A 27,386-nucleotide genomic window follows, 5' to 3' on the forward strand; every position below is an offset into this window, starting at 1 on the left:
TACAAGGACAGGCTTTATTAAAAGTTGCAAAAATTGCAGCATATAAACGTGTCCCGTACTCATCAGCTAAAATACATGTGAGTTCTCTAGACATCCTAGTGGTTGAGGCTATACTCATGAAGTAATGTAGATAATTAAGTAACATAAACAGATTTCCAAAGTTCATTAAAGTTCTTTAAAGATGATGTACAGTCTTATCACAGAATTTTAAAAAAGTTTTAATAGCATCACAGAGAAGGTGACTTAATCCATAGTGTACATATGAACTTCCAGAGATATGAGGAGGGATTACATACTCACAGACGACAAATTTATCCATTGCTAATCACAACGAGGTGGGTTTCAATTCCTGCTTATTAGTATTACAGAGAGGGTGAATTAATCCTTTGTATAGATGCACAATTTCCAATGGTGTAGATGTAAATTTCCAGAGAAATGAAGAGGAATTTCATATTCACAGGCGATAAATTTATCAATGGTTGAACACAATGAGGTGGGTATCAATTCTTGCTATATGATTAGGTATTTGCCACATTAATCATATTACTGCTATTTTCAAGAGACTGTAGCTATTTAACTTTTAAAGGCTGAAGGGCTTTCTGGAGAGGCAAAGAACAGAAAAGGGAAGGAAAGAGAAGAAAAGAGAGAAAATAAAGGGGGAGGGAGCAAAAGGGGGGGGCTAGAAGAGAAGAGAAAAGGAAAAAGAAAAAAAAGAAAAAGAGAATAAGAAGAAGAAAAAAAGAGAAAAGAGAAAGAAATAGGGAAAGAAGGGAAAAAAAGAAAAAGAAAAAAAGAGGGTTCTAGTTATACAGAAGAGTTAGTAGCCGGCAAGTCTGGTTTTAATTTACAGGCATCTAGGAACTAGAGGAGAATATTATTCTTTGACCAGTAAAACAGCTAATTTATTGCTGTCGAGAGCAGCTATGAATTTAAAGAGAATCTAAAGAGATAACACGGTCAGGGGTTTAGGGGTTTAGTGGTCAAAGGCTAAAATCAAAAGAAAATACATTAGGAAAATCTAAGTATAATCTTATCAAAAAGTCATTAAAATTTATTTATTTATTTTATTCATTTTACTGTCTTAAGGAGTTGCCGTTATTATTCATACATTGACGGACTACAGGTCAAATCTTAGAAGATCATTTACAAGGTGTTAGGGAATTGTCTATCATAATGAAGATAGTCATATTATCACCGAGGGAGTAGCCTTATTTATTTAATTTTGAAATAGAATTATGGGGCTTTAGTAACTCATTTTATTTTATTAAAGTTATGCTACTTAAATTAGATTAAGTTAAGAATTAAAATTAAAAATTAAAATTAAGATTTAAAATTAAGATTTAAAAATTAAAATTATGAGTTTGAAATTAAATAAAGCCTCAATTAAGCAGCGTATAAGTACTATTCATTTCCCTGTTCTCAAAAAAACTGATGCAGATATAAGGAAAAAGATAACTGTAGTGTGAGAACTCTTAGTTATCTACTTAAAGCAGTGCTATACTAGTAAAAATCAAGTAATATCTATCTATCTAGTTACAAATATTCTAATCATTTAAAATATTTTAAAGTCTTCAATTTAGCGTGGACACAAACTTGACCTAGTTCGATATGGTTATTCAATAAGTTTCTATGTTTTCTATGCTTTAGAATTTCATACGTCTCCATATATATATATATATATATATATATATATATGGTAAGGCAGCTGCAGGAGAAATACCTAGCCAAAGATAAGCCCCTGGACCTGGCTTTCATTGACATGGAGAAAGCCTTTGACAAGGTCCCCCCCGATCCCTTATCTGGTGGTCAATGAGGAAACTAGGGATAGATGAATGGTTAATGAGAGATGTGCGAGCCATGTACAGGGACGCCACTAGTAAGGTGAGGGTTGGCAACGAGTACAGTGTGTGTGTGTGTGTGTGTCTGTGTGTGTGTGTGGTGTGTGTGTGTGTGTGTGTGCATGCGTGTGTGTGTGTGTGTGTGTGTAAAATATAAAAAATAATAAACTTTTCATTTTGTTTTAGCCTACACCTGAACCTGTCACTGAAGAAAATAATGTAACCTTTGCAAGAGCTGCCTTTTATGAACCTCTTGGCCACAGCAACATCCGGTAAGATTGACAAAACATTCTCAGCCTTTTTACAGCTTTGAAAAGTTCACAAAATCATCAGGTGCATGGCTTAGTGGTTAGGGTGTCGGACTCACAATCATAAGATTGTGGTTTCCATTCTTGGACCGGGTGATGCGTTGTGTTCTTGAGCAAATCACTTCATTTCATGTTGCTCTAGTCCACTCAGCCAGTAACAATGATTTTAGCCTGTAGAGGGATGAGCTCCACCAAGCTTTCATGCCCTAGATATGCTGCATGGTTGCAGTGCCCCAACAACTCAAGGGGTTGAGTGACTTGTCAATTGGCGAATCATCAGGTATTTCTTTTGGGAAATTTGGACTCTCAATTCTTTTGCGTTTACCTTCTATTTTTGTTTTTAGATTGCCTTTTAATGAGTATTTGTTGAAGTACATCAATGTCACAGCAATGTAGCTGGATGAATGAGCATAAATTTTTCAAATTACAAAGATTTTTTTTAACACCTTTTAATTCTGGCTAATGTTGTTCAATATACACAAATGCACACATACCTATCTATCTGTCTGTCTGTCTGTCTATCTATCTATTTATATATATATGCTAGCATGGAAAGCGGACGCTAAATGATGATGATGATGATGATGATGATATGTGTGTGTATGTGTGTGTGAGTGTGTGTGTGTGTTCTGTGTGTGTGTGTGTGTGTGTGTTCTGTGTGTGTGTGTGTGTGTGTGTGTGTGTTCTGTGTGTGTGTGTGTGCTACTGGAGCACTAAGAGCACCATCTGAGCATGATGGTTGCCAGTCAGTTGCCAGAGCAGCTGACTGGCTTCCATGCTGGTGACACGTAAAAAGCACCATTTGAGCGTGATTGTTACCAGCGTCACCTTACTGGCATTTGTGCTGGTGGCATGTGAAAAAATATTCGAGGGAGGTCGTTGCCAGTGCTGTTGGACTGGCTCCTGTGCAGATGGCATGTAAAAAACACCATTTGAGTGTGGCCGTTGCCAGTACCGCCTGACTGGCCTTCATGCCGGTGGCACGTAAAAGCATCCACTACACTCTTGGAGTGGTTGGCATTAAGAAGGGCATCCAGCAGTCAAATCGTCCAACCCATGCCAGCATGGAAAGCGGATGTTAAACAACGAGGATGATGATGATGATGATGATACACACACACACACACACACGCACATTTGAATACACATATGCATGCATACACAAGAACACATATACTCAGTCATGTCCGTGCAGTTAAGCTCACTTTGCAGCCATGTAGTTTTAGGTTCAATCCTTCTGTGAGGTAACTTGAGCAAGCATCTTACATTGTAGCCCCAAGATGACCAATGCCTTGTAAGTGAATCTGATTGATGGAAACTGTGTGGAAAACCATTGTATGTATGAATCTGTGTATGAATGCATGTATGTATGTATGTATGTATGTATGTATGTATGTACGTATGTATGTATGTATGTACGTATGTATGTATGTATGAACATACATACATATGCATGTGTATATGTGTGTGCACATGTGCATATGTGTGCGCTATGCTTGAGTGCTGCTTTGAAGAGTTTAATCAACCCCAATATTTATTTATTTAATAAAGAAGCCAACACTGGTTGTCAAGCAATGATAAGGGACAAGTATAAACACACACACACACATACACACATCCAAATTTGTGCAAAACATTGGTTGACTTGGAGCAGTAACAGAACACACTTGCCCAAAGTGCTGTGTAATGGTATTGAACCCAAAGCTACATGGTTACAATGCATACTTCTTAACCACAAAGTCATGCCTGTGGCCTGCATATTGTTATTATTTCAAGGCAACTGATGTTGCACTGTCAATTTACAATTTACAGGTTGGGACATTGAGAGCTATGTATATTGACCATGGGACCAGGTCCATATTAGTGACAGGAACTACAGACAAGATCCACAACCTGCCAATTTAGTCATCACCCAACTAACTTGGCTAGCACCCTATCAACTTGCTCTTAGTACCCAACCAACTTAACCAGTACTCTATTATCTTGTGTCCTTGCTCCCTGGTCCATTGTTATATTCATACAATGAGTTAAATACAACAAATAAAAACAGTTGATATTAATGTAAATCAAACTAAATTTGTTTTGCAGGCTTGTTGGTAACACCTCTTTCTACAATGCTGGTCTGATAAGTATTTACCGTAACAACAGCTGGGGTTATGTCTGTGATGACAACTGGGATATGAAGGATGCTAATGTAGCCTGCAAACAACTTGGATTTTCCAGGTGAGAACTTGACATATTTTAATTGGACTTCACAATATTATTTTTTCATTATTTCAATAGTCTTATTAACCTTGTACTTTCACTGTGTAACCAGATACAGTTCTATGTGCTTTAAGATGTATATATTAATATATATATGTATATATATATATATATATATATATATATATATATATATATATATATATATATATATATATATATAGTTAATCCAAACAAGAAAGCACAAAAAAACACAACAACGCGAGGCCGTGGAACAAATATAGTATTATTGGACGCTCAGGAAAGAAGGAAAGAAGGAGGGTTTAACATTTCGAGCGGAGCTCTTCGTCGGAAACATAGGAAAAAAAATCGCCAACGGTACACACGAGGTCACATATATATATATATATAGGTGAGAGAGTTGGTATGTGAAAGCACATGGTTGGATGTATAAAAGACAAAAAAGAGTGAAAAAACGACAGAAGGCTTGTATTACATGGTTAAAGAATATATTTAAATCATTATGTTAGAAAACTGTTATAAAATTTTGCATATAGTATCATAGTTTTTGGAGAAATAACCGGTTTCATATTTTCTTTTCAAATTTCTCAAATTTCTTTACCTAAATAGGTAAAACTATGTTACTATATACAAAATTTTATAACATTTTTCTAACATAATGATTTAAATATATTCTTTAACCATATAACACAAGCCTTCTGTAGTTTATTTTACTCTTTTTTTATATATATTGAAATTCTAAACTCGTCTCATTTTCACATTTTATTATTTACAATTTTTACTATTTTACAAAATTATGATAATTGAATATTATATATTTATTGTGACAAAATTATTACCTTCATGCATTATGCAATCATCAGGTTTATGTAGTAGTAGAAACAGTCATGTTCCACAATTGTCAATAAAGCTATGCACTTTATAGATGTGAAACCATTGGCCACTCTATGATTGGTCTCTCTATGAACTGAATATAAATATGTTATTGCTCTATGCTTTAGAGTATGCTTCTCTTTTGGATATATGATAGACTAACGATCTATTATATATATATATATATATATATATATGCATATATTTCTTTACTACCCACTAGGGGCTAAACACAGAGGGGACAAACAAGGACAGACAAACGGATTAAGTTGATTACATCGACCCCAGTGCATAACTGGTACTTAATTTATCGACCCCGAAAGGATGAAAAGCAAAGTCGACCTTGGCGGAATTTGAACTCAAAACGTAACGGCAGACGAAATACGGCTATGCATTTCGCTCGGCATGCTAACGTTTCTGCCAGCTTGCTGCCTTCATATATATATGTGTGTGTGTGTTTGTGTGTGTGTGTGTGTGTGTGTGTGTGTGTGTGTGTGTGTGTACACTTTCTTTAGGTTGAACATCCTGTTAATCCCCATATATTCTGCCATTATTTTGGTATACTGCTTCAGTATATATTTAGCTAAATAATGATAATTATTATTATTAATATGCCAATAAAGTGAAAGTTAAATTTCTTGTGGTATTCAGTATTGTTAGTTTAGTTCCTCTACTTAATGGATTCAAATCCTCAAAGGATCAACTTGGCTTTTCATTCTTCAAAATTCACAAAATATTTACCAGTAATTAGATTAATTGTATGCCAATCCTCAAAATTCAGATAATCAAGGAAAATCTGAGAAAGCAGTTAATGTTACTACTACTACTACTACTACTATGCTAGAGCATGGTAAGTTAGTTAGCAGGTGTTTTATCTTGATGTCCTGAGCGATATATTAGATAGAGAGAAACTTCCTAGGAATGTAGGCAGTTGATGTCAGAACAACTTCTTGAGTCTCATAGATTCTTGGTTTCCCAGGATCTGGTCGAAAAATTTATCAGTACATTTTTTCATCATTCCCAGGGCACCTAGAATAACAGGGATGGTTTGTGTTTCTAATTGCCACTTCCTAGATATTTCAATCTCAAGGTCTTTATATTTCGACAGTTTTTCGAATTCCTTTGCTGAGATGTTTTTATGAGTAGGCACTCTCATATCAATTAACAGATATGTATTTCATCTTAAATCTTTGATGACGATGTCTGGTCTGTTATCATTTATTTGCCTATCTGTTTATATGTATCCTATAATACCATATGATGGTAACCTTCTCTCTCTCAGTGAATGGCTCTGAATGGTTTTCATACCAGTTCTTATGGTGTGGGATACCATAATGATGATATATTATCAGTGTAAGTATTGGCCAACTCGATCATGCCTGGTTCTATATTTTTTAGGGGCAAGGACTGAGCAACTGACAACAATGTGGTCAATAATCTCAAGTTTGTCATAACAGACTACACTTTGTGTCTACTTTGTGTGTGACATTAGCTTGATAGTTCCAGGTGAGGAGACTCTGATCTGCTAGGATAAATCCTTCTGTTTCAGCTTTCAAACCAACACTCTGCAGCCACTGATGGGTTCTTTTTACATCTACCTAAGCTTCCCCAGCTTGTTTGGTGTATTTCCAATGCAGCAGTTTGTCTTACCACAGTCTTGATATTTCTTTCAAACTTTTCTGTTTGGCTTTCATTTTACACGTTTTTATTGCCTTAATGGGTGATGTATCCTCCATATCATCATCATAATTAGGGAGGTCAAGCTCTGGTCTTTATTTATATGCCTCCTTTGAGAGTGAGTGCAGTTTCTTACTCTGTTCATGTTGCCTTCCCAGTTGTATCATCCAGTCGGTGTTACTTTGGATGTACACTTGGTGTCCTATCAAAGTCATTTTATAGCTGGGGCTGGCAAACCCTGGTCCACAGGTCGATTCCAGCTTGCTGAGTATTTTAATCCAGCTTATGGAGCATTTTTGGCAAGTCCTGAATAACTTTCATCACCATTTATTTTTCAACACCTTTGTTTTTGGATTTAATTGACAGTAATTGCACTGCGTAACCATGTGAAAACGCCCATAAAGATTCACGCTCAATACGTACTGAGATGTCAGACAGTAGCACTCCAACACAGGCCCTGATAGTACAAAAGACAAAAAAAATTATTTTCTGAAATCAGTTTGTCCTCAAGAACAGTCACGTGAAGAATTGAAAAAATGGCAGTCGGTGTCAGGAGAAGTTTGGTAGGTGTGTTACAAAGTCTTGAATGTTTTTCCATTGCTCAGTGCCGCCTTGACTGGCTTCCATGCCAGTGGCATGTAAAAAGCACCATCCAAACGTGGCCGATGCCAGCACCGCCTAGACTGGCTTCCATGCCGGTGGCACGTAAAAAGCACCAATCCAATTGTGGCCGTTGCCAGCCTCACCTGGCACTTGTGCTGGTGACACATAAAAAGCACCCACTACACTCACAGAGTGGTTGGTGTTAGGAAGGGCATCCAGCTGTAGAAACACTGCCAGATCAGACTGGAGCCTGGTGCAGCCATCTGGCTTCCTAGATCCCGGTCAAACCGTCCAACCCATGCAAGCATGAAAAACAGACGTTAAACGATGATGATGATGAAGATGACATTTCTGATATGACAGACACCTGCCAACTCGTGGTTTTTGCTTTTTTTGTTACTCCAACCTTTAACATTGTGGAAGAATTTGCACAAGTTATTTCTTTGAAAAATACAACTACCTGATCAGATTTATATGACAGCCTCATGAACAGGGTGATTCAATCTAACTTAGATTTATCAAAATTGGTTGGGGTGACCACCAATGGAACACCAGCAATGATTGGTGAGAAAAAAGGTGTGGTAGCTTTACTTCAAGAACAGACACTATTCAAGCTACATTGCATTATACATCAAGATGCTTTGTGTGTGAAGACACTCCAATTCAAGTTGTCAATTAGTGAATTTCATCCTATCAAGAAGATTCAATCACTGCCAGTTCAGGAGTTCCTTAATCAGACAGAGGCTGAGTATAGTGACCTAACTTACTTCTGCAATATTCGTTGGCTAAGATAAAATGCTTGCACATTTTTATTCACTGAGAGAGGAGGTTGCTTTATTTTTGGAGAGCAAAGACTATGATACCTCTTTCTTAAGGAATCCACAATGGGTTGTTAAGCTAGCATTCCAAGCTGACATAACAATGCATATGAACTCACTGAATCTTGAACTGCAAGGATGGAATAAGGTCTTATTTCAAATGTTTGGATATGTTACCGCATTTGAATGGGAACCAAAAATTTGAGAGTCACAACCAAAAACGGGAATTACTCTCATTTTATGTATCTCAACTAGCACATAAACATTGGTTCTGATGTATTTGTCCACAGCATTCAGAAATTGAAGGCCGATTTTTTGACACATTTTGATGATTTTTGAAAATGTGAGAACCTACCTAAGGTATTTGACACTCCTTTTGATGTAGATATTGAGAATGTCCCTGAAAAGTTCCAACTTGAACTTATAGATTTTCAGTGTGATGATTTCTTAAGATCAAAATTTTCTTCATAATCAATCGTTGATTTTTACAAGAAATGCATTTTTCCCACTGGAAAATTCCCAAATCTACTTGAAAATGCTAAAATTTTCACGTCTTGTTTGATCAAAGTTTCAGAACACCAAACCAAATCACTGTATGATCAAAATACATGATTATACTCTGAAGCAGCTTCTCCTTGAAACTGAGACAGATTTAATCGCATTAAGGCCATCTTTTATATTCAACAGATACTACTGCTATGAAGAAAATTGGCATCAAGTTACAGAAAAGGGCTCTCAAAAAAGCACACAAACACTCAAGGTGAAAAGAGTGCATAAATAAAGAAATAAAGAGTTTCCAACAGGTATTATTGATCTTAGACGAACTCTCAAAAAGAAATAATGTAAAAATGAGAATGGCTGTGAAACACACAGATTAAGTCTATTTATGGACATCCTCCTGAAACCCTTCCTTAAACATATCGATAGCCATATCAGAGATGACTTGGATATTTTAAACCACCTTCCAAAAAAAGCCAAGGAAGAAACAATCATGGTTTCATTTGATGTAGTTAATTTATATACCAGTATTCCTCATAATTATGGACTAGAGGCAATACAGTTCTGGCTGGACCAATTTCTGGCAGAAATACCAAAAAGGATCAGTAAAGAATTCATTACTAAATCGGTTGAATTCATCCTACATAATAACCACTTCATGTTTGACAATACATTTTACCATCAAAAATCCGGAATTGCTATGGGTACAAGGGCAGCACCAGTCATTGCGAACCTAACAATGGGCTACCTGGAAATAATTATTTACCAGGAATCTTTATCAACCTTTGGAAACCCCCTCTCTCAATACATAAAAGAGAATTGGAAACGATTCCTGGACGATTGTTTTATACTCTGGAATGAAAACACAGATAAACTCCTAAAATTCAAAAACCTATTGAACAGCATCAACCCAAATATACAGTTCACAATGGAATACAACCAAAAGGAGCTCCCATTCTTAGATATACTAATTTAAAAAATTAACCTTAAAATAGAAACAGACATTTTTTACAAAGCCACAGACGCCAAACAATACCTACTTTTTGATTCATGCCACCCAAGACACACTAAAACAAACATCCCTTTCAACCTTGCAAGAAGGATATGCACAATAGTGTCAGAACAGAATACCAGGAACTTTAGACTACAAGAACTCAAAAACACCCTAATTGACAGACACTACCCAGCTCAACTCATAGAGGATGGGATCAGTCGTGCAACAGAAATCGACATAGAAACTTTGAGAAAAGTTCAACACAACAACACACCTTCCCCGAAAATACTACCTTACATATCCACATACAACCCCAGAAACAAAGAAGCCTTCACCATCATCACCCAGAATTTACCAATACTTCATAAGGACCCCAAATTAAAGGAAATTCTAAACACACATAAAATCATTAAAAGCTACAAACAACCTAAATCACTTAAAAAGATTCTCACAAAGGCAAAATTGCTTTCTGAAATTACGGATGCAAAAGTAAAAAAATGTGGTAGACCAAACTGTGCAACATGCCCAAACCTTCTAGAAGGATCAGAATTCCTCTTCAAAGAGGGACAAAAATTCAAGATCAAATCTAATTTTACTTGTGCCTCTGAAAACATAATTTATGTCATAAGATGCTTGAGCTGCCACCAAAACTACGTGGGGTCCATGGGACTATCACTCAGACGTAGATGCACACTGCATCGACAACAGATTGCATTCCCAGAATACAGAATGATACCCTTTAGTGAGCATATTGAGAAATGCGCAAAGCAACTACTACCACAATTTTTAATCTTTCCATTTTATCAATGTGCTATTGGAACACCAACACAAATTAGACTAAACAAGGAAACATTCTTCATTGAAAAATATAAGCCCAAACTTAACCACTCTAACATTCTTATACGGAGAAACTCACCCCATTAAAAAAAGGCAAGAAATATAAAGCGATTATCTCCCTTACACCGGAAGAAATCACTTATTACCTCCCCTTACCTGGAACTCTTCTTTACACTTCTTAACGAAATCATAACACAATGTTTTGAGAAATTTGAAAAGTTAAACATGAAACCGGTAATTTCTTCAAAAACTATGTCACTGTATGAAAAAAATTTATAACATTCTTCTGACATAATGACTCAAATATATATTTTTTAACCTTTTAAAACAAGCCTTCTGTAGTTTTTACACTTTTTACTATTTTCTATATATATATATATATACATATATATATATATATACATATATATATATACATATATATATATATATATATATATATATATATATATATATATATATATATATATATATATATATATATATATATATATATAAATATATGGATATATGTCTATTTCATTATTTTTTAGGGGTGCTGAAGTAGCTACAGGAAATTCAAGATATGGTTGGCAGAATCAGAAGACTTTCTCATGGATAATACCGACTGTAAAGGAGATGAAAGTGCTTTGCAATATTGTTCATATGATACTGAGCATGACTGTAAAAAGGATGAAGCTGCTGGAGTTATATGTAAACCGAACCCTGGTAAGTCTCAGAAGAAAAATTAACGAAATCATTTTTAGAATAAGAATGTAAACGACCATGCAAAGTCAGTTGACGAGAATGGCTCCTTTGCACATCACATGGTCGATACAATAAATATGAAAAGAATAAATGCATATATGTGCCAGAAGGAAAAGAGAGACACAATGGGTAGAATGTTTAAGAGAAGATTTTATTTATATGTTAACATGTGTGTGTGTGTCATATATGCATGATAATAGACAGGCCGTCATGAGAACAAAGTGTGTGTGTACAAACATGGATGTATGTGTGTGCGATAAGTACAGAGCATTGAAAGAGTCTATAATATGACTTTAGAAGAATGTTCAGATACAAGGATGATAAATACCAGTTCGTAGTCAAGGTACACGATAGTTGAAATGCTGTATCAAGAAGTTGTGACAGTAATGCAGAGTCTGTTGAGGTACATGTCATACGTGAAGTTGTGACTATGATGCTGCTGCCGGTCACTTGGTACAGGAAGTTCTCGCAGGTTGTATTTGCTGTTAACCATGGTGAAGTGATTCACAAACAGTGCAGTGTTGGAACCTGTGAGAGCATTGCTTGTTGCTGTGTACGTAGAGGGATGATGTTGATGTTAGGGTGAATGGTAGTGACAGAGATAGAGGTCCTGAATGCTGCTGGACAAAATTGGTGAGTCTCCATGTGGCTGCTGTTGTGTTGTCGCTGGAACTGGCTGTGTCCTGTGTGGTCAGTGGCTAGACCTTAAAGGGTCTGGAACCGAAAGACCTCGACTCAATGTGAAGCTAGAGTTTTATAGGGTGCAGTCAGCTCACCAGAGGTTTAGAAGAGATTGTATCACGTGGCCTTATCAGAAGGCTGCAATTGGTTGGGTTGCCAGTTGGCGCACAATAGAGCAAGAGACGAGTTGTGCCAATACTAACAAATCAGAGTAGTGGACACAACAGGTTCCAAAAGGGCAGCTGAAGGCTAGCTGTTATCTACTACGTCCATATATAACAGGGAGAGAGGAATTTCCCTCAAGCGTACGCTACAGATATTAGCTGGTCATGGTGTGTTGCTGCTGCCACTGTCCATTGTTCTTGTGTTGTACCAGCACTCTGGCCTGCAGCTGATTCTATTGGGTTGTCCGGAAAGCTCGTGCCGATTTTTAAAGGAAAGAAAAAGGTCAATAAATACTTGCCATTACATTTTTAATCAACCACATATGAACCATTTTGTTGCACAATGCGTCTCCACCTTTCCTTTAACTTGAAAATACCCTCTTTCCAGAATTGAGGTGCCTGGGAGGATAAGTCAAAAGGTAAGCTACTATAAATTGGCACGAACTTCTGGAACAACCCAATACTACTGCCTTTTTCTGGTTCTACTACTGCCTGCTGACTGCCATATGCTATGTGCATTCTGCTGTCTGCTTGCAGTGTCTAAAATGCACTGAATATAAAGTGCCAAAGATGAAATTGTTGTTAGATACAGTTCCAAACGAAGTCTTGAAAGGTCAGATTTCTTTGATGACTTAGTAATAGATTGGCAAGTTACAATCGTATTCTTAAGATGGTTTTTTTTTTGCATCAAATATAGTGATTTTGGTTTGATTGCTAAATATTTAAGCAGATAAATTCAAAAACTGAATATATCAAATGTATAACTTCAAGATAACAAGCTGATGTGTTTACAGTGTACAGATATCAGACAAATTGAGTGATTTGATTAGATATAGATGCTCAGTTGATTAATTGTAGATTATAGATGGTAATCAGATAGGATAGATATATAGTATATTATACAAGAGGCTATCAACTATAAAAATTCTAACAAATACAACACAGATTATAGATGTTAGAATAAATCAGCTGCAGAGTGAATATGGATGAGATAGTATATATATATATATATATATATATATATATATATCATCATCATCATCATTATCACACTACCATCATCACTGTCATCATCATCGTCGTTGTCATCACCACCACCACCACCACCACAACATCATCATCATTTTAGCATCTAACTATTCCATACTAGCATGAATTGAATGGAATTCATTGAGGTAGGTTTTCTATGGCACAACTTTTATTAAAATTATTAGGCTGTCCACAAAGTTCTGAGCATTTTTTAAGCTAAATCTTTTAACGCTTCATTGAACACACCTGAAACATTACACAGTTGAAATTTTGGTGTTGCCTGAAGCGGTAGTGCATTTCTTTTTTGTTCCTGACTAAAGATAGATTTATCTTTCATTCCAGTTACTCTTTATTGACATTTGAAATGGACAACCAAAAATTTCATATTTGCATTGTAATGCTTTTCTTTTGTAAAGAAGGAGAAAATGTTGTAAAGACTTGCAAAATCATTTGTGAAGTTTATGGTGATGATGCTGTAGGTGAATCAACTGTTCGAAGGTGGTTTGCAAAATTTAAGGCTGGAAAGTTTAGCTTGGAAGATGACAGTTGCAGTGGTAGACCTTCAAAATTGGATGAAGATGTTTTGAAGGCAAAAATTAAAGAAAACTCAAATATCATGACTTGAGAACTTGCAAAGGAGTTGGGAGTTTCTAAAAGTACAGCTCATGAACACCTACTGAAACTAGGGTACATTTCTCGCTATAATGTATGGGTCACTCACAAACACTCAGAAAAGAATTGCTTGGACCAGTATTCTGTTTGTGATATGTTTTTGAAAAAGAATGAAAGCACGCCTATTTTGAAACAAATTGTGACTAGAGGTGAAAAATGGATTGTGTACGAAAATGTAGTGCAAAAAAGATCCTGGTGTTTGCATAAAGATCCCCAAAAACAGCAACCAAAGACAAATATCCATACCAAAAAAGCTATGCTTTGTGTTTGGTGGGATCATAAAGGCATTATTTATTATGAGCTTTTCCCACAACACCAGACCCTTAATTCTGATGTGTACTGTCGTCAGCTGGCCAATTTGAAGCAAAAATTCAAAGAATTGAGGCTGGAGATTCCCAACAAGAAAGTGGTAGTGTTCTAACAAGACAATGCCCGATCACATGTATCTTTGGCTACCTGAACAAAGTTACATGAACCTGGCTGAGATCTCTTACCTCATCCACCATATTCTCCTGATGTCATGCCACCCAACTACCATTTGTTTTTGTCTCTACAAAACTCGTTTCAATGAAAAACATTTAACGATTTAGATGGAGTCAAAATGCATCTTGATAACTTTTTTCTTCAAAACCACTCAAATTTTATGCTGATGGAATATTTAAATTGCCTGAAAAATGGGCAATGGTCATTAATAATAATAGAAATTATTTCATTGAATAAAATCTATTGAAAGGTCAATTATTTTTATCACTTTTTGCATATTAAAAAACACTCAGAACTTTCCAGACAACCTAATATCTCCACTTCTAAAGGATGTCTCACAATTACTAAATGAAAGTTGATACCAACACCATATTAGAAAGGGAGATGATATTTTATCATATATCCATTGTCTGGAAATCTTTGACTTCTTCATTAACTCTTCCATCCCAAATGTATCCTTCTGTTCTGTTTAGTCCATTCTAGACTAAACGATACAGGAGATGATATCAAGATTTAAGAAGTCTCCAAAGTTGACATGCTATTAAAGATAAGAGGACAGATATGGACATTTGTTTTTGCCTCAATAAGTATTATTAGTATAATAATTGTTCTAACCTATCTCCAGCAGCCAAGGGTCATAGACATATAGAAAGGTTCGCATCATATTTATAGCCAAGGTAATTTGTATAGATTAAACAAAATGAGCTAAGTGATGTAAAGGCAAAGAATTTCATCTATGGCTCTTATATATATGTGTATATATATATATATCCACATACTTACACAATACAAATAGATGTTAATACTTAACTTCTAATGCATACATGCAGATATTATAAGATGCACTTACAGTTCTGTAAATGTATGCACATAAATGTTCCACCAAGCCTTTCTGCACAGTGACATAAGCATAGTCATATGCTAACATATACATATGTATGCACAAATAAAACATACTCATAAAAGCATATAGCCAGTGATGGAAATGGTTGATTATGCAGTGGGGTAGCAGTCCTCTACTTTACAATTCACAGAGGTGAGTAGATTATAGCATCTTACCTCACCTTACTAACCCCAGCCTTTCAAACCTTAACATAACCCTAGGAACTAATATCCATTTCTGTCACTGTATTTACCTCACAAGGTATGTGAATGTATCTTTGAAATTTATGTATGTAAAATAAACTTTTCCATATATAAACTTTTTTTATGTATTGTATTTTGACAGGCTGCAAACCTGGTTGGATTTCTGGTCCAAGTGGTTGCTATCGTTTGTTTATCGGCAATGCTCGAAGACTCAATGCCAAAGAAATGTGTTACACTAAAGATAGTCATTTAGTAATTATTGACAGTTTGGAAGAAAATGCGTTTCTTTCAGTTTTACTTCAGACCAATAATGGTAAGAGCATAATTTTATAAATTTCTTTAATAATTGCTTTAAATGTCATCCTTGGTCATAAACTTTTGGAGTAATTTTTTCTTAAGCAATTTTTAACAGTTATGAAATGTATAAACATGACTTTTACTGGAGTAATTCTTATACATCTGGTACAGTACATTTATGATACATACACACATTCAGAAACGGATCCAAATAATTTTCTTTTGAATGTTATGTACTTTATTAAACAGGTTTCCTTTAACAAAATCTTGTGTCTAATCACCTACTCACACCAGAATTTCCTTCCAAAGTATCTTTATTTTAAATTTTAATTAGTGACAATTCAAACTGAATATTAATCCTATCAGCTGAATATTATCCTCAATTTTAGTACATAATAATGAAATATAACTATTACAGAGTATTACTCTCATATTTGATGGCATTAAAGACACATGGGTATATCAGACATACCTTAATTACAATAGCACATATACAGGAAAAAAGTCGTTGGTGCAGCGAAGTTTATGAGAGCCTAAACTTTGCTTGTAGGACCAGTGGGAGGGTATTTAATTATTAATTCATTTATTTACTTATTGAAAAATGTATGTCTTATATGCCATCAAATATGGTCATTAAATATGCATGAACTCCTTGCCAGAATTTTTTTCCCATGTAAGGAATTGTTATTCATCACCTGTACAGTGATGTATAAAAATTATAACTAATATAGTACTAAACTTTCAACCAAATACTTCATGATTATTATCCTGTCATTAACACGTCACTAACCCAAGACATTTCAATTTTGGTCTCTTATATCCTCTAGCCACAATTAACTAACTTTCATAAAAATAGATCACTGCTGTTGGAAGAAGTGTGAACACTGAATAAACAACTTGCCTTTCATTAGTCTATAGTGTTGAATACAATTGTTTATGAGGTCCCAGATTTGCTTCCATTGTCAAGTATCTTCTTTTCTACACAGTGAATCAGATTCATCCGAGCATTATGAGTTGGGCAGATGGCAACTGTGTAGAAGTCTGTTGGGTGGATATACCTGTAATGTAAAGGGTGATGCTGATTCTGTCCCAGGATTATGTTAAAGAAACGAAAGTCTGTGGAACATTCAGCCACCGACATTATAATACAAGGAGTAGGTAGTTCAGTTGATTAACCAATTAGTAAACTCATTGTTGAAACTGACACAAGATTCATCATCATTATATATATATAAAGAGAGAGAGGGGGAGAAATAGATAGAGGGGGAGAAGGAGAGGTAACAATGCAAATTCACAAATAAACACATTTGGGCTTGATACATGTAGCTTAGTGGTAGATGCAGGCATGGCTTCCCAACCACATGGTTCTGAGTTCAGTCCTACTGCATAGCACTTTGAGCAAGTGTGTTCTATTGTAGCTTTGGGCTGACCAAAGCGCTGTGAGTGAATTTTGAGACAAAAACTGAAAGAAGCCTGTTGCAGATGTGTGTGTGTATGTGTCTTTGTCTTTGTGTGTGTGTGTGTCTTTATGTGTCTCTCAAGGGGAGAGGGTATGGTATTTTGGGTCTGACAACTGTTCTGGCGGCTTGGAATTACATGATATCTGTAATGTTGATGGATGGAGTGTGTAAAAAGTAAAGGATATGCAGCCAGCAGCGGCTGCATATAAACATTGCTGTAAAACCAGCCTCTGTCTTCAGGGTGGAGAGATTGGCACACACACACACACATATACATATATATATATATATTATATATATATATATATATATAATATATATATATATACATATACATATACATATACATATACCAGACCCCGGTCGAACCATCCAACCGTGCTAGCGTGGAAAACGGACGTTAAACGATGATGATATATATATATATAAGAAGTATTAGGGGTGATGTACAGATTTAATACATATGAAAGAAAAAAGGCGTTCAGAATGCTGGATGGTTGTAAAAATATATATTTATTTACATATCACATATTATTGCTTCATATTCATTCTGAACACCTTTTTTTCTTTCACACACACACACACACACACACACATACATATATATATATATATATATATACTACTAATATAGTTTGAAGTTTTTTTACAGAAAAAAATTCCATCAAAAAATGTGGCAGCATATTAAAATACCTTGTACTAATGAGCAAGGTTTGTATATATTAACCTTAAGTATTGTTGTGTTCATGTCCCACTGATTATTTCCTTTTACCCATTTTTTGTAGATAATCATGTCTGGTTGACAGATGGTTTCAGGTATGGAAGTAATTGGGCATGGAGATATGAGAGAGAAGCTATATCTACTTTCTATTGGTTTCCTGGTAAATATAGTAATTTTAAAGCATAAAAGCATCTCAGAATTTAAGCCTTTTAACTTTTCAAACTGGAATAGACTAGAATAAACGTTTCTAAATTTAGTAATAATGAAGGTGAAACTACGACCAACTGCTTTGATAATGATTTTTGAAATAACCACATTTTGAATTATTTTCATAAACTATCAGCCCTGAGTCATGTATCTCAGCTTTTTCCAATTCTGCAACTGGATAAGAAATGTACAGGATGCTTAATGTAGTACTAATTTCTGAGAGCACAGAAGAATGATGCAACTCAGATGAGATACGAAATCACATCTCATCAATCACCATTATCCATTTTATTATTGTCATTCGCTGAAATAAACCTGTATCAAATGGTATGTTTCACTTTTAGTTCTTATGATTACTCCGGATATCATTGAGTTGTTTATCAAAATTTGCACCTTAGGGTGTTCATTATTAATCTGGCCTGGGTAGCAAGCTGGCAGTGTTGTTAGCATGCTGGGCAAAAATGCTTAAGCAGCATTTCATCCAACCTGAAGTTCTGAGTTCAAATTCTGTCATGGTTGACTTTGCCTTTCATCTTTTGGAGATCAATAAAGTGAATACCAGTTGAGCCCTGGGGTCGATGTAATCAACTTAATCCCTCCCCTAAAACTGCTGGCTTTGTGCCAAAATTTAAGCCCATTATAAATCTGAATATTCTTTCAAACTTAAAGGAAAGGAAGCACTCAATATAACTTTTGTAAAAAGTTTAGCTCTGAATTCTATAATACTATAAAGAGAATGAGATATGAGTCTTTCTCTTGCCATTAAGCACTTATTGACTTGCCTTTATCATTTATTTATGTATCTATTTATTTATGTATATATTTTGTTGTTTATGTATATATTGAGCTGTACAATTGACATTGATCTATTATGTGTGTTTTTACTCAAAATGTTTGTTATTGAGTGAGCAAGATGGGAATATTACAGAATGTGATATGGTTTAACCCTTTAGCATTCAGATTACTCTGTCAAAGGTAATGCTTATTTATTCACTTTGTTTTAAATTAGTCATGCATTATCTCATAGCTTCAAGATTTCAATGTTTATTTTTAGAATAACATTGTAGGGTCAGTGTGAGAAAACTGAATCTGATCAGTTTGAACATAAGACAAGGAGAATATTTGGGTCAGATACAGCTGGTTTAAATGTTGAAGGGTTAAAATGGTAGTCTTTTATGATATTTATGAATAATGCTTTGATGGACATTTTGATGCGCTCATGAAACTATGCTATAAATGTCTACATGTGAAGTGAGAAATGTTTTACAATTATGTCGAGTGTGATATGAAACGGTATGGTGCAGACTGCTCAGTGTGACAAGTCAACATTAAACCTAGAATTGAACAAGCCTGTACTACCATTTCTTTACAGGATGGATGCCTGATAAGAAGTCTGCAGAGCCAAGCAAAAGAGGGAGATGTATTAGTTTATCCAATATGTTTCAGCATGATGGAGAACTGTACATGACTAGTTACTTCTTCTGGAAGACATCTAACTGTAACTCAGTCACAGGTTTTATCTGTGAACGGAAAAAAACACCTGATTTCACAGAAGGTAAGTATGCAAGCTGGTTCTCCACCTTGATTTTATTTTTAGCGGTCATTCTAAGAAGGAATAGTGTTTAGAAGAACATTCATGTTCTCTGAGATATCACTAAGGAACTAGGTTAAGTTTATATGATTGTTTGAACTTAAGCATGATATTCATTGTAAGGAAAGAGTGAGATCTATAGGAAGACAGTTCTGAGGAGAAAAGATGGAATGAAGTCCTTTAATATAAGGGTCTAATTGGAGAAGACAATAAAAGTATGCAAGTGTATCAAATGAATTAGTTAGGGATGACAAGAACTGGAAAATTCTGTAACTTTTTTGCTAATTTATTTTGTCCTTTTGTTTCCTCTCCTGGTGCTGTACGAACATTTAATGTGGTTTTAAAGTCAAGTTTTGACTGCTATTTCCAGCGTGGTGGTATCTCTTAGATACCCTAAATTATAATTTTAATAATAATTATTACCTTTGAAGGTTTTTATTACCATGCTGGCCACTTGATAAGATCGATATTTAAATTAACGATCTTATCCTTATTTATATAAATTTATATATATATATATATACATATATTAATTATAATGAAGGGTTAATTGCAACAAGTTGCTCAAAACCACATTCCGAAAATATTAGAAATAGCAGCCAAATAGGTCACTATTTCTACTACTAGTAAAAAAGTCTCCACAAACAAACAGAATTTGTAACCCGTATATGGTAAAGAGAAAGAAGACAACAAAATCCCAGCCTATTAATCCAATAGGCTGGGATTTCGTTGTCTTCTTTCTCTTCACCATATACGGGTTACAAATTCTGTTTGTTTGTGGAGACTTTTTTACTAGTAGTAGAAATAGTGACCTATTTGGCTGCTATTTCTAATATTTTCGGAATGTGGTTTTGAGCAACTTGTTGCAATTAACCCTTCATTATAATTAATATAATCCTTACCAAATATGGTCATTTCCATACCGAAAAAACTACTTGGTGAAATTTATTAATTTAATTAAATTAATTATATTTCACCCTTTATGTGTATATATACATATATATATATATATATATATATATATATATATATATAGTGTTTTAAACAAAATTTTATACATTAGGCTGCACATAACCAAATATACCTTAAAATACATTGTGTCATCATTCAACTGCATTATTTGTACATGATTGATGTTATAGAACCCTATCCTTAATTGGCTACAGGTCTAGGAGTATAGTGGGTCATCATGGCTAAGTCAACCTTTGGTTATATCATGCCTTTCTTCCCAGGATGAATTCTTGTCAATACCGTCCAACCCATGCTAGCATGGAAAGCGGAGGTTAAACGATGATGATGATGATGATGAAATGAATGGTGAGATGTTCCTTCAACTAACCAGTCACTTTTATTTGCAAAAATTTGCAGATTTTCTTCCAGGATAATCAGAATCAAAATCATGTAAAACAATATGTAGTTTGTAATGGATTAGATTTATAAATTCCTCCAATAATTTTTTGGATGACTACATAGCTCTCTGTGCTGGCCGATCGACCCCTCTATGTAGTCTTACTGCAGTAATTATTACCATATTTGGTTGAGCCTGTGGCAGCAAAGACTTCTGGCATTCTTGGCCCCTAGACCATATCTTTGCTCATCGCTACAGGAGCAGTGACTGCTGTCCACAAGTGTAATCCCCATGACTCAGGGTTGCTGTTCCAGTGCATCTCCCTCACCATTCTCTGGAGCAACACCTTTTCTATTTTGTCTACTGGGGCCATGTGGCAGTCTGACTCGCAGGAAATTGTATACTCCGCTCCATAAATACTTACATTCATGCAATATTTCTTTTCATTACTTCCAATCCCATCAGGATGGACTTTTCCCTTTTGTCTCTTGAGGGTTAATAAAAAACAATGATCTCTGCATGCAACAACAATTCTTCCGGAAAACCATATTGGTTTTGAATCAAAGTAAGAAATACTTATAATTTTTACAATTATATATGTGGCTTTGTGTAAGTTGTTCATGTGACTCATTAATGCTTTCAGATTGTTACAGTGGAAATGGTGTGTCCTACAGAGGGTCTGTATCAGAAACAGTCAGAGGAACACCCTGCCTTAAATGGACAGAGAATTTTAAATATAACACAATAAACTCTCCCAATGCAGTAAGTTTACTTTGAATTTTAATTGCTTATCTTGACAATGGTTTGAATACATAGTTAGATAATTGATACTGAGAATAAAAAAAACTGATATAAATAAAAACCATTCATATAATCCACCTTGAATATCCATAAATTAATTAGTGAGAGGAATACGATAAATAAACAAAGGTAATAACTTCTAGTTTATTGATAAACATTCTTATCATTTTTTATGGCATCAGGTAAAACTTTGTTAGCAGTGAGCAAAAACGCTATTAGCTAGTGACATTAATTATCTGAGATTTTAAATTAAACTGAATGAATAGTAAATTTTTTATTTTTTGTTCAATTCAATCAAGAAAAAATTACATGTAACCATTGAAATGTGATGAGCTTACAGGTGATTCATGCCCTCCAGATTCAGAACAGTAAAACTGTTTCAAATTTTAGCAAAAGCCACAAATTTTAGTGAGAACAGGTAAGTCAATTACATCGACTCTAGTGCCCAACTGGTACTTATTCTATCAACCCTCAAGAAGATGAAAGACAAAGTCAACCTTAGCAGAATTTGAACTCAGAATATAGGACTGGAAGAAACGTTGCTAAGCATATCGTCCTGAATACTAATGATTCTGCCAGATCACAGCCTTTCAGCACAATGAAATTGACAACAAAACGTGTTTTAGGTTGCTATGATGAAAGAGAATATCCATTATTTTCATTGGATCCACTTTCCAATGAAGACTCTTCTCTAAATATTAAATATTCATTTTTCTAGCTAAGCTAAATAATACTCTCTTTTTCTGAATTTAACAAAATTTGTCTATATTAAATTCTGAATTCTTACTTTGTAAGGTCCATAGTGGCTTTTATATTCGTTTTTTTTTTTTATAAGTACTTCTGGTTCCTATGCCAAGGTTATGAATTGTTTTCTAGATTCTCATCATCATCATCATTGTCATTTAACATTCGTTTTCCATGCTGTCATATGTTGGACAGCTTGATAAGAGCTAGCAAGGCCAGGGGCTGCAACAGGTTCCATTGTCTGTTTTGGATTGGTTTCTACTGCTGAATGCCCTTCCTAACATCAACCATTTTATAGAGTGTACTGAGTGCTTTTTTATGTGGCACCATCACTAGTAGTTTCTATGTAACAAGAATAGTTCTAGAATTTTCTAGTGATGCAAACTTTTAATACCATATCCTTTCCTTACCATACATGTCTAAGATAATGACACAGTATCCTGTGTAGAGAAATACACTTATAATAGAATTCTTTCTAAGCACTGTCATTCTAATTTTGACATTTAGTTTGTAATTCTTTCAGGTTCTACTCAGTCATCAATCGAGAGCCAAGTAATAAATCTCTTTATATAAACAGTTAGGTGGTTATTATGTACATCTTTAATACTTTGAATGAATCTTACTCCCTACTTTTATTTGTCTTATAGAATATGGTTGTTGACATTTCTGCAAAGTAATGTATTAGGACAGACTTCAATATGTTACCATTAACATGGGTGTTATCCATTAGTACACAAGTTCATAGATCATGGTATTTTCTTTGACATGTATTTAAGTGCCACTAACAGGATTAGATGAGAATACTGAGACTATTAACGCAGGTCATCCAGCACATTCATTGTGATATCAAATATGCCAAAGGAAATACCATTCTTTATGTCACTGCATCTTGCTTGGAAAACAGTTGAGTGTTGGCAACAGGAAAGGCATCTGGCCATAGAAAACCTACCTCAACAAACTCTGTTTAACCATGCAAACATAGAAAAGTGTAAATTATAATGATGATGATGGTATATTAATCTGTATATACATATATATATAACTTGTCATTTATATTTTTTGTTTGCTTTTTAACCTCCACTTTTTCCCATGCTAGCACAGGCTAGACAGATATGCAGAATATCCAGGAATAGATGTATGGCAGGAAAGTTGCTTCCCAACCACATGATTCCTAGTTCAATCCCACTGTGTGAAACTTTTGGCACCCAAAGCTAGTGAATAGATTTGGTTGATAGAAACTTTAAAATGCTTGTCATGTGTGCGTGTATATGTCTCTGTCTCCTTATGCTGACATCAAATGATTGCTGCTTATTAATTAGCTTAATTATTAAAGTCTACACTGCCGAAAATATTCTTAAAAATTCTAATTTTGATATATTTTTATCAAAATGTGGTTTTTGATTTTCTTTTGTTTCAACTACAAAAATTAATTTTAATTCACTGAGATATGTTTTTTAACACCATGAGATAATGTTCCCTCTTTGTCTTTTCTCTCTCTTTACACAAAGGGTTGTAAAATGAAATCTGTTGTATATTTCAACAACTGATTCCTTTGCTGAGATTATTGTTCATGTTATCATAGTTTATATGATGAATAGGAATAAGATAAATATAATTCCATCTTTGTACATCTGAAATTGTGTGTTTATGTAGGTTATTAATGCTGAAATACATAAATATATATATCATAAATGTATATACATATACGTATGTATATCATATCATGTGACTATCACTATCACGTGACCGACCAGTCCATCAGATGTAGTTACACATCGCTGGTCACAATGCATTCGCATTGTTTTAGCCTTCGAATGAGCAGGCCAACAGAAGAAAGAGTTGAAGAAAGAGTGGTGAAAGAGTACAGCAGGGATCACCACCCCCTGCCGGAGCCTCGTGGAGCTTTTAGGTGTTTTCGCCCAATAAACACTCACAACGCCCGGTCTGGGAATCGAAACCACGATCCTACGACCGCGAGTCTGCTGCCCTAACCACTAGGCCATTGCGCCTCCATATGTATATACATAAATATGCACATATGTATAACAGAAAAGTAATGCAGAGCAATAAGTAAGTTCTGCAGTATGAACTTTCACAGTACATACTTGGAGTGCCTTCTAGTTCACTGTCTGGCAAAGTTGTAAAATCTGATATGCATATATATGGTGAACCAAGGATATTTATGTAGCTAAGTTATGTCAGCATATTACCAGATTTCTTCATAAATTATAACACTATCTTTGAGTCCTTGCTATTATTCTGAATTTATTTATTGAATGAGGGAGTGTTGTTACATAAATATCAGATATGAAGAGAAATTAAATCTGACATATCAGAAAAACTATACGAATTGAGAATTAAATGTATAAATATGATTTTGTGACCAGCAAAAAAAAAAAAAGAAACCGTCCAGTGGGCAGTTTTCTGCCAGTGTGTAAAAATAACTGATCATAGTTCAATGTCAATTTACGTAACCAAGAATAAGATACTTGTTGACAACAGTCATTTAAGTAGGGATATTTTTTTTATTACTAGGAATCTTTCTGAAGTTCAAATAACGGACTGGCAGAATCAGTAGCACATTGAGCAAAGTGTTTAGTGGTGTTTCTTCTGACTCTATAAGTTCTGAGTTCAAATGCTGGCAAAGTCAACTTTGCCTTTTAATTTCATCCTTTTCGAGTTGATGAAATAAGCACCAATTGAGCACTGGACCAGTACCCACCTCCTTACCACTAAAACAGGCCTTGTACCTATAGTAGAAAGAATTGTTATTACTATTACAAGAGGAATTTATTCTGAAAAAAATCTCCATCAAAATATATCTGACACATACCTCAAGCAACATATAAAAAAAAATATAAACATTTGTAACACCAAATTTCTCTTCACCTCTCTGTAGGGTCTTGGAAACCACAATCATTGTCGAAATCCTGATAAAGATAAGCGTCCATGGTGTTGGGTAGCACCAGCTTTCAAAAATCAGTTTGGATACTGTAAAATTGATCAATGTAAAAATGTTACAGAAAGCACAACAGTGGAATCAACTGTGACTACATACCCAACAACAGTGGCACCGACTACTAGTAAGTATTTTAAAAACAATTTAAACACCAAATGAAGGCAATAAGGCAATTATTAGTGTTTTAATGAAAACTTCAACAGTAACAGATCATTATAAGGGGAAATATAAATCAGTATGTAGTATAGATATTTCCTGCAAAACTTAATTTGACTGTAAAATTAATGAGCTAAAATAACAATGAGATTTAAAATCAGTTACAGAAGATTATAAATTCTTTGTAATTAAAAAACTAAATTATGTAGGTTTGATTAAATCTTGTATTGTTTCCAGAAAATATGTCTATTTATACTTTGCAATATTTGTAAATTTGGATCTAAATGAAGTTTCTTAGTGCTAAACTCCTTCAAAAACAGATATTATTGTTTTCTGGTTTCTTTCTATCATTTTATGTTGCATTTTGGTGCACATAATTTCTTACTTTCTGGACATCAGACTTAATAAATTAAGACATTTCTCTATGACTCTTGGTGCCATATAAAAAGCATTCATGCCAGTACCACATGACAGCAACCATGCTGGTTCTACATATAAAACACCCATGCTGGTGTCACATAAAAAGCACCCAGGGCACTCTGTAAAGTGTTTGGCATTAGACAGGACATCCAAACATAGAGACCATGCCGAAACAGACAAGTGGAGCCTGGTGCAACTCCCTGGGTTGCCAGCTCCTGTCAAACTGTCCAACCCATGCTAACACGGAAGATATATGTTAAACTAGAAAAGCACTTGGAGAGCGCAGACCTCCACCAAGCAGCTCATTTCCACCCATATACATGCATGCTGAAAATCACCCAATTTCCCAAACCATTTCCGGCAAAAACACAATCTCCTTGGTGGGAGTAAAAAAAAATAACACATCCATATGATTAAAAAAAAAACCCTGTAAAAACAGGAATCATCTGAAGCAGTTATAATACATCAATGACAACAGCAAGTTGGTTTCACCATACAACTAAAAAGAAACAACAATTATCTAAAACTTGAGTGATACACATACAACATCATGGTCGGAAAAGTAGCAGTGAGTTACGGTGACTTATGGATGACGATCCTGGTTCATGTAGACATGATCTAGTAGGCTTCCATAGTTGGTGGTGGGTTTTGGGAGTAGTTGGTCGAACCCAAACTGGCTCATAGCTGTCAAGATCTCATGGTTAGGGGTTTCAAGGAGATCCATGTTGAAATCACCACAAACAATGGCCATATAAGGTAAATATAACATATGAAAAATCCTTCAAGAATCCATAAAAATTCCTGAATCACTACCAAAATTTCATCATCTGTTCCTTGTGTCATTACCAACTTTTTCTGCAAGTTTCATCAAATACCATTCACAACTTTTTTGAGTAATTTTGCACACAGAGAGACAGACAGAAGGATAGACACAGAAACCAACGCTGATGAAAACATAACCTCCTTCCTTGGCGGAGGTAATGATGATAATGATGATGAGGAGGAGGAGGAGGAGGAGGAAGTTCTCTTATTTTCTATGTACCTCTAGAATGATAAATCTCTCCTGAAAATGGAATAAACAGAAAAATTAAATGCTTATTTAATAAATGTCAAATACAGCTTTCATCAACCACAATATGTTTGAAGTT

General features: G+C 34.9%; 1 protein-coding gene across 1 annotated transcript in view; it reads left to right on the top strand.

Annotated features, from left to right (window-relative positions):
• The first annotated feature begins 4,234 nt into the window (after positions 1-4,234).
• Positions 4,235-27,386, top strand: part of LOC115211767 — a 163,255-nt gene continuing 140,103 nt past the window's right edge. The window contains exons 1-7 of the mRNA XM_036503266.1: positions 4,235-4,369; positions 11,206-11,380; positions 15,677-15,847; positions 18,077-18,172; positions 19,592-19,774; positions 21,802-21,920; positions 25,603-25,786. Of these exons, the coding sequence (XP_036359159.1) occupies positions 11,266-11,380; positions 15,677-15,847; positions 18,077-18,172; positions 19,592-19,774; positions 21,802-21,920; positions 25,603-25,786 (868 nt within the window). The 5' untranslated portion in view covers positions 4,235-4,369; positions 11,206-11,265. The remainder of the gene's footprint in view (positions 4,370-11,205; positions 11,381-15,676; positions 15,848-18,076; positions 18,173-19,591; positions 19,775-21,801; positions 21,921-25,602; positions 25,787-27,386) is intronic.

The sequence above is a fragment of the Octopus sinensis genome, linkage group LG5 (assembly GCF_006345805.1).
Source record: "Octopus sinensis linkage group LG5, ASM634580v1, whole genome shotgun sequence".
NCBI classification, from domain to species: domain Eukaryota; kingdom Metazoa; phylum Mollusca; class Cephalopoda; order Octopoda; family Octopodidae; genus Octopus; species Octopus sinensis.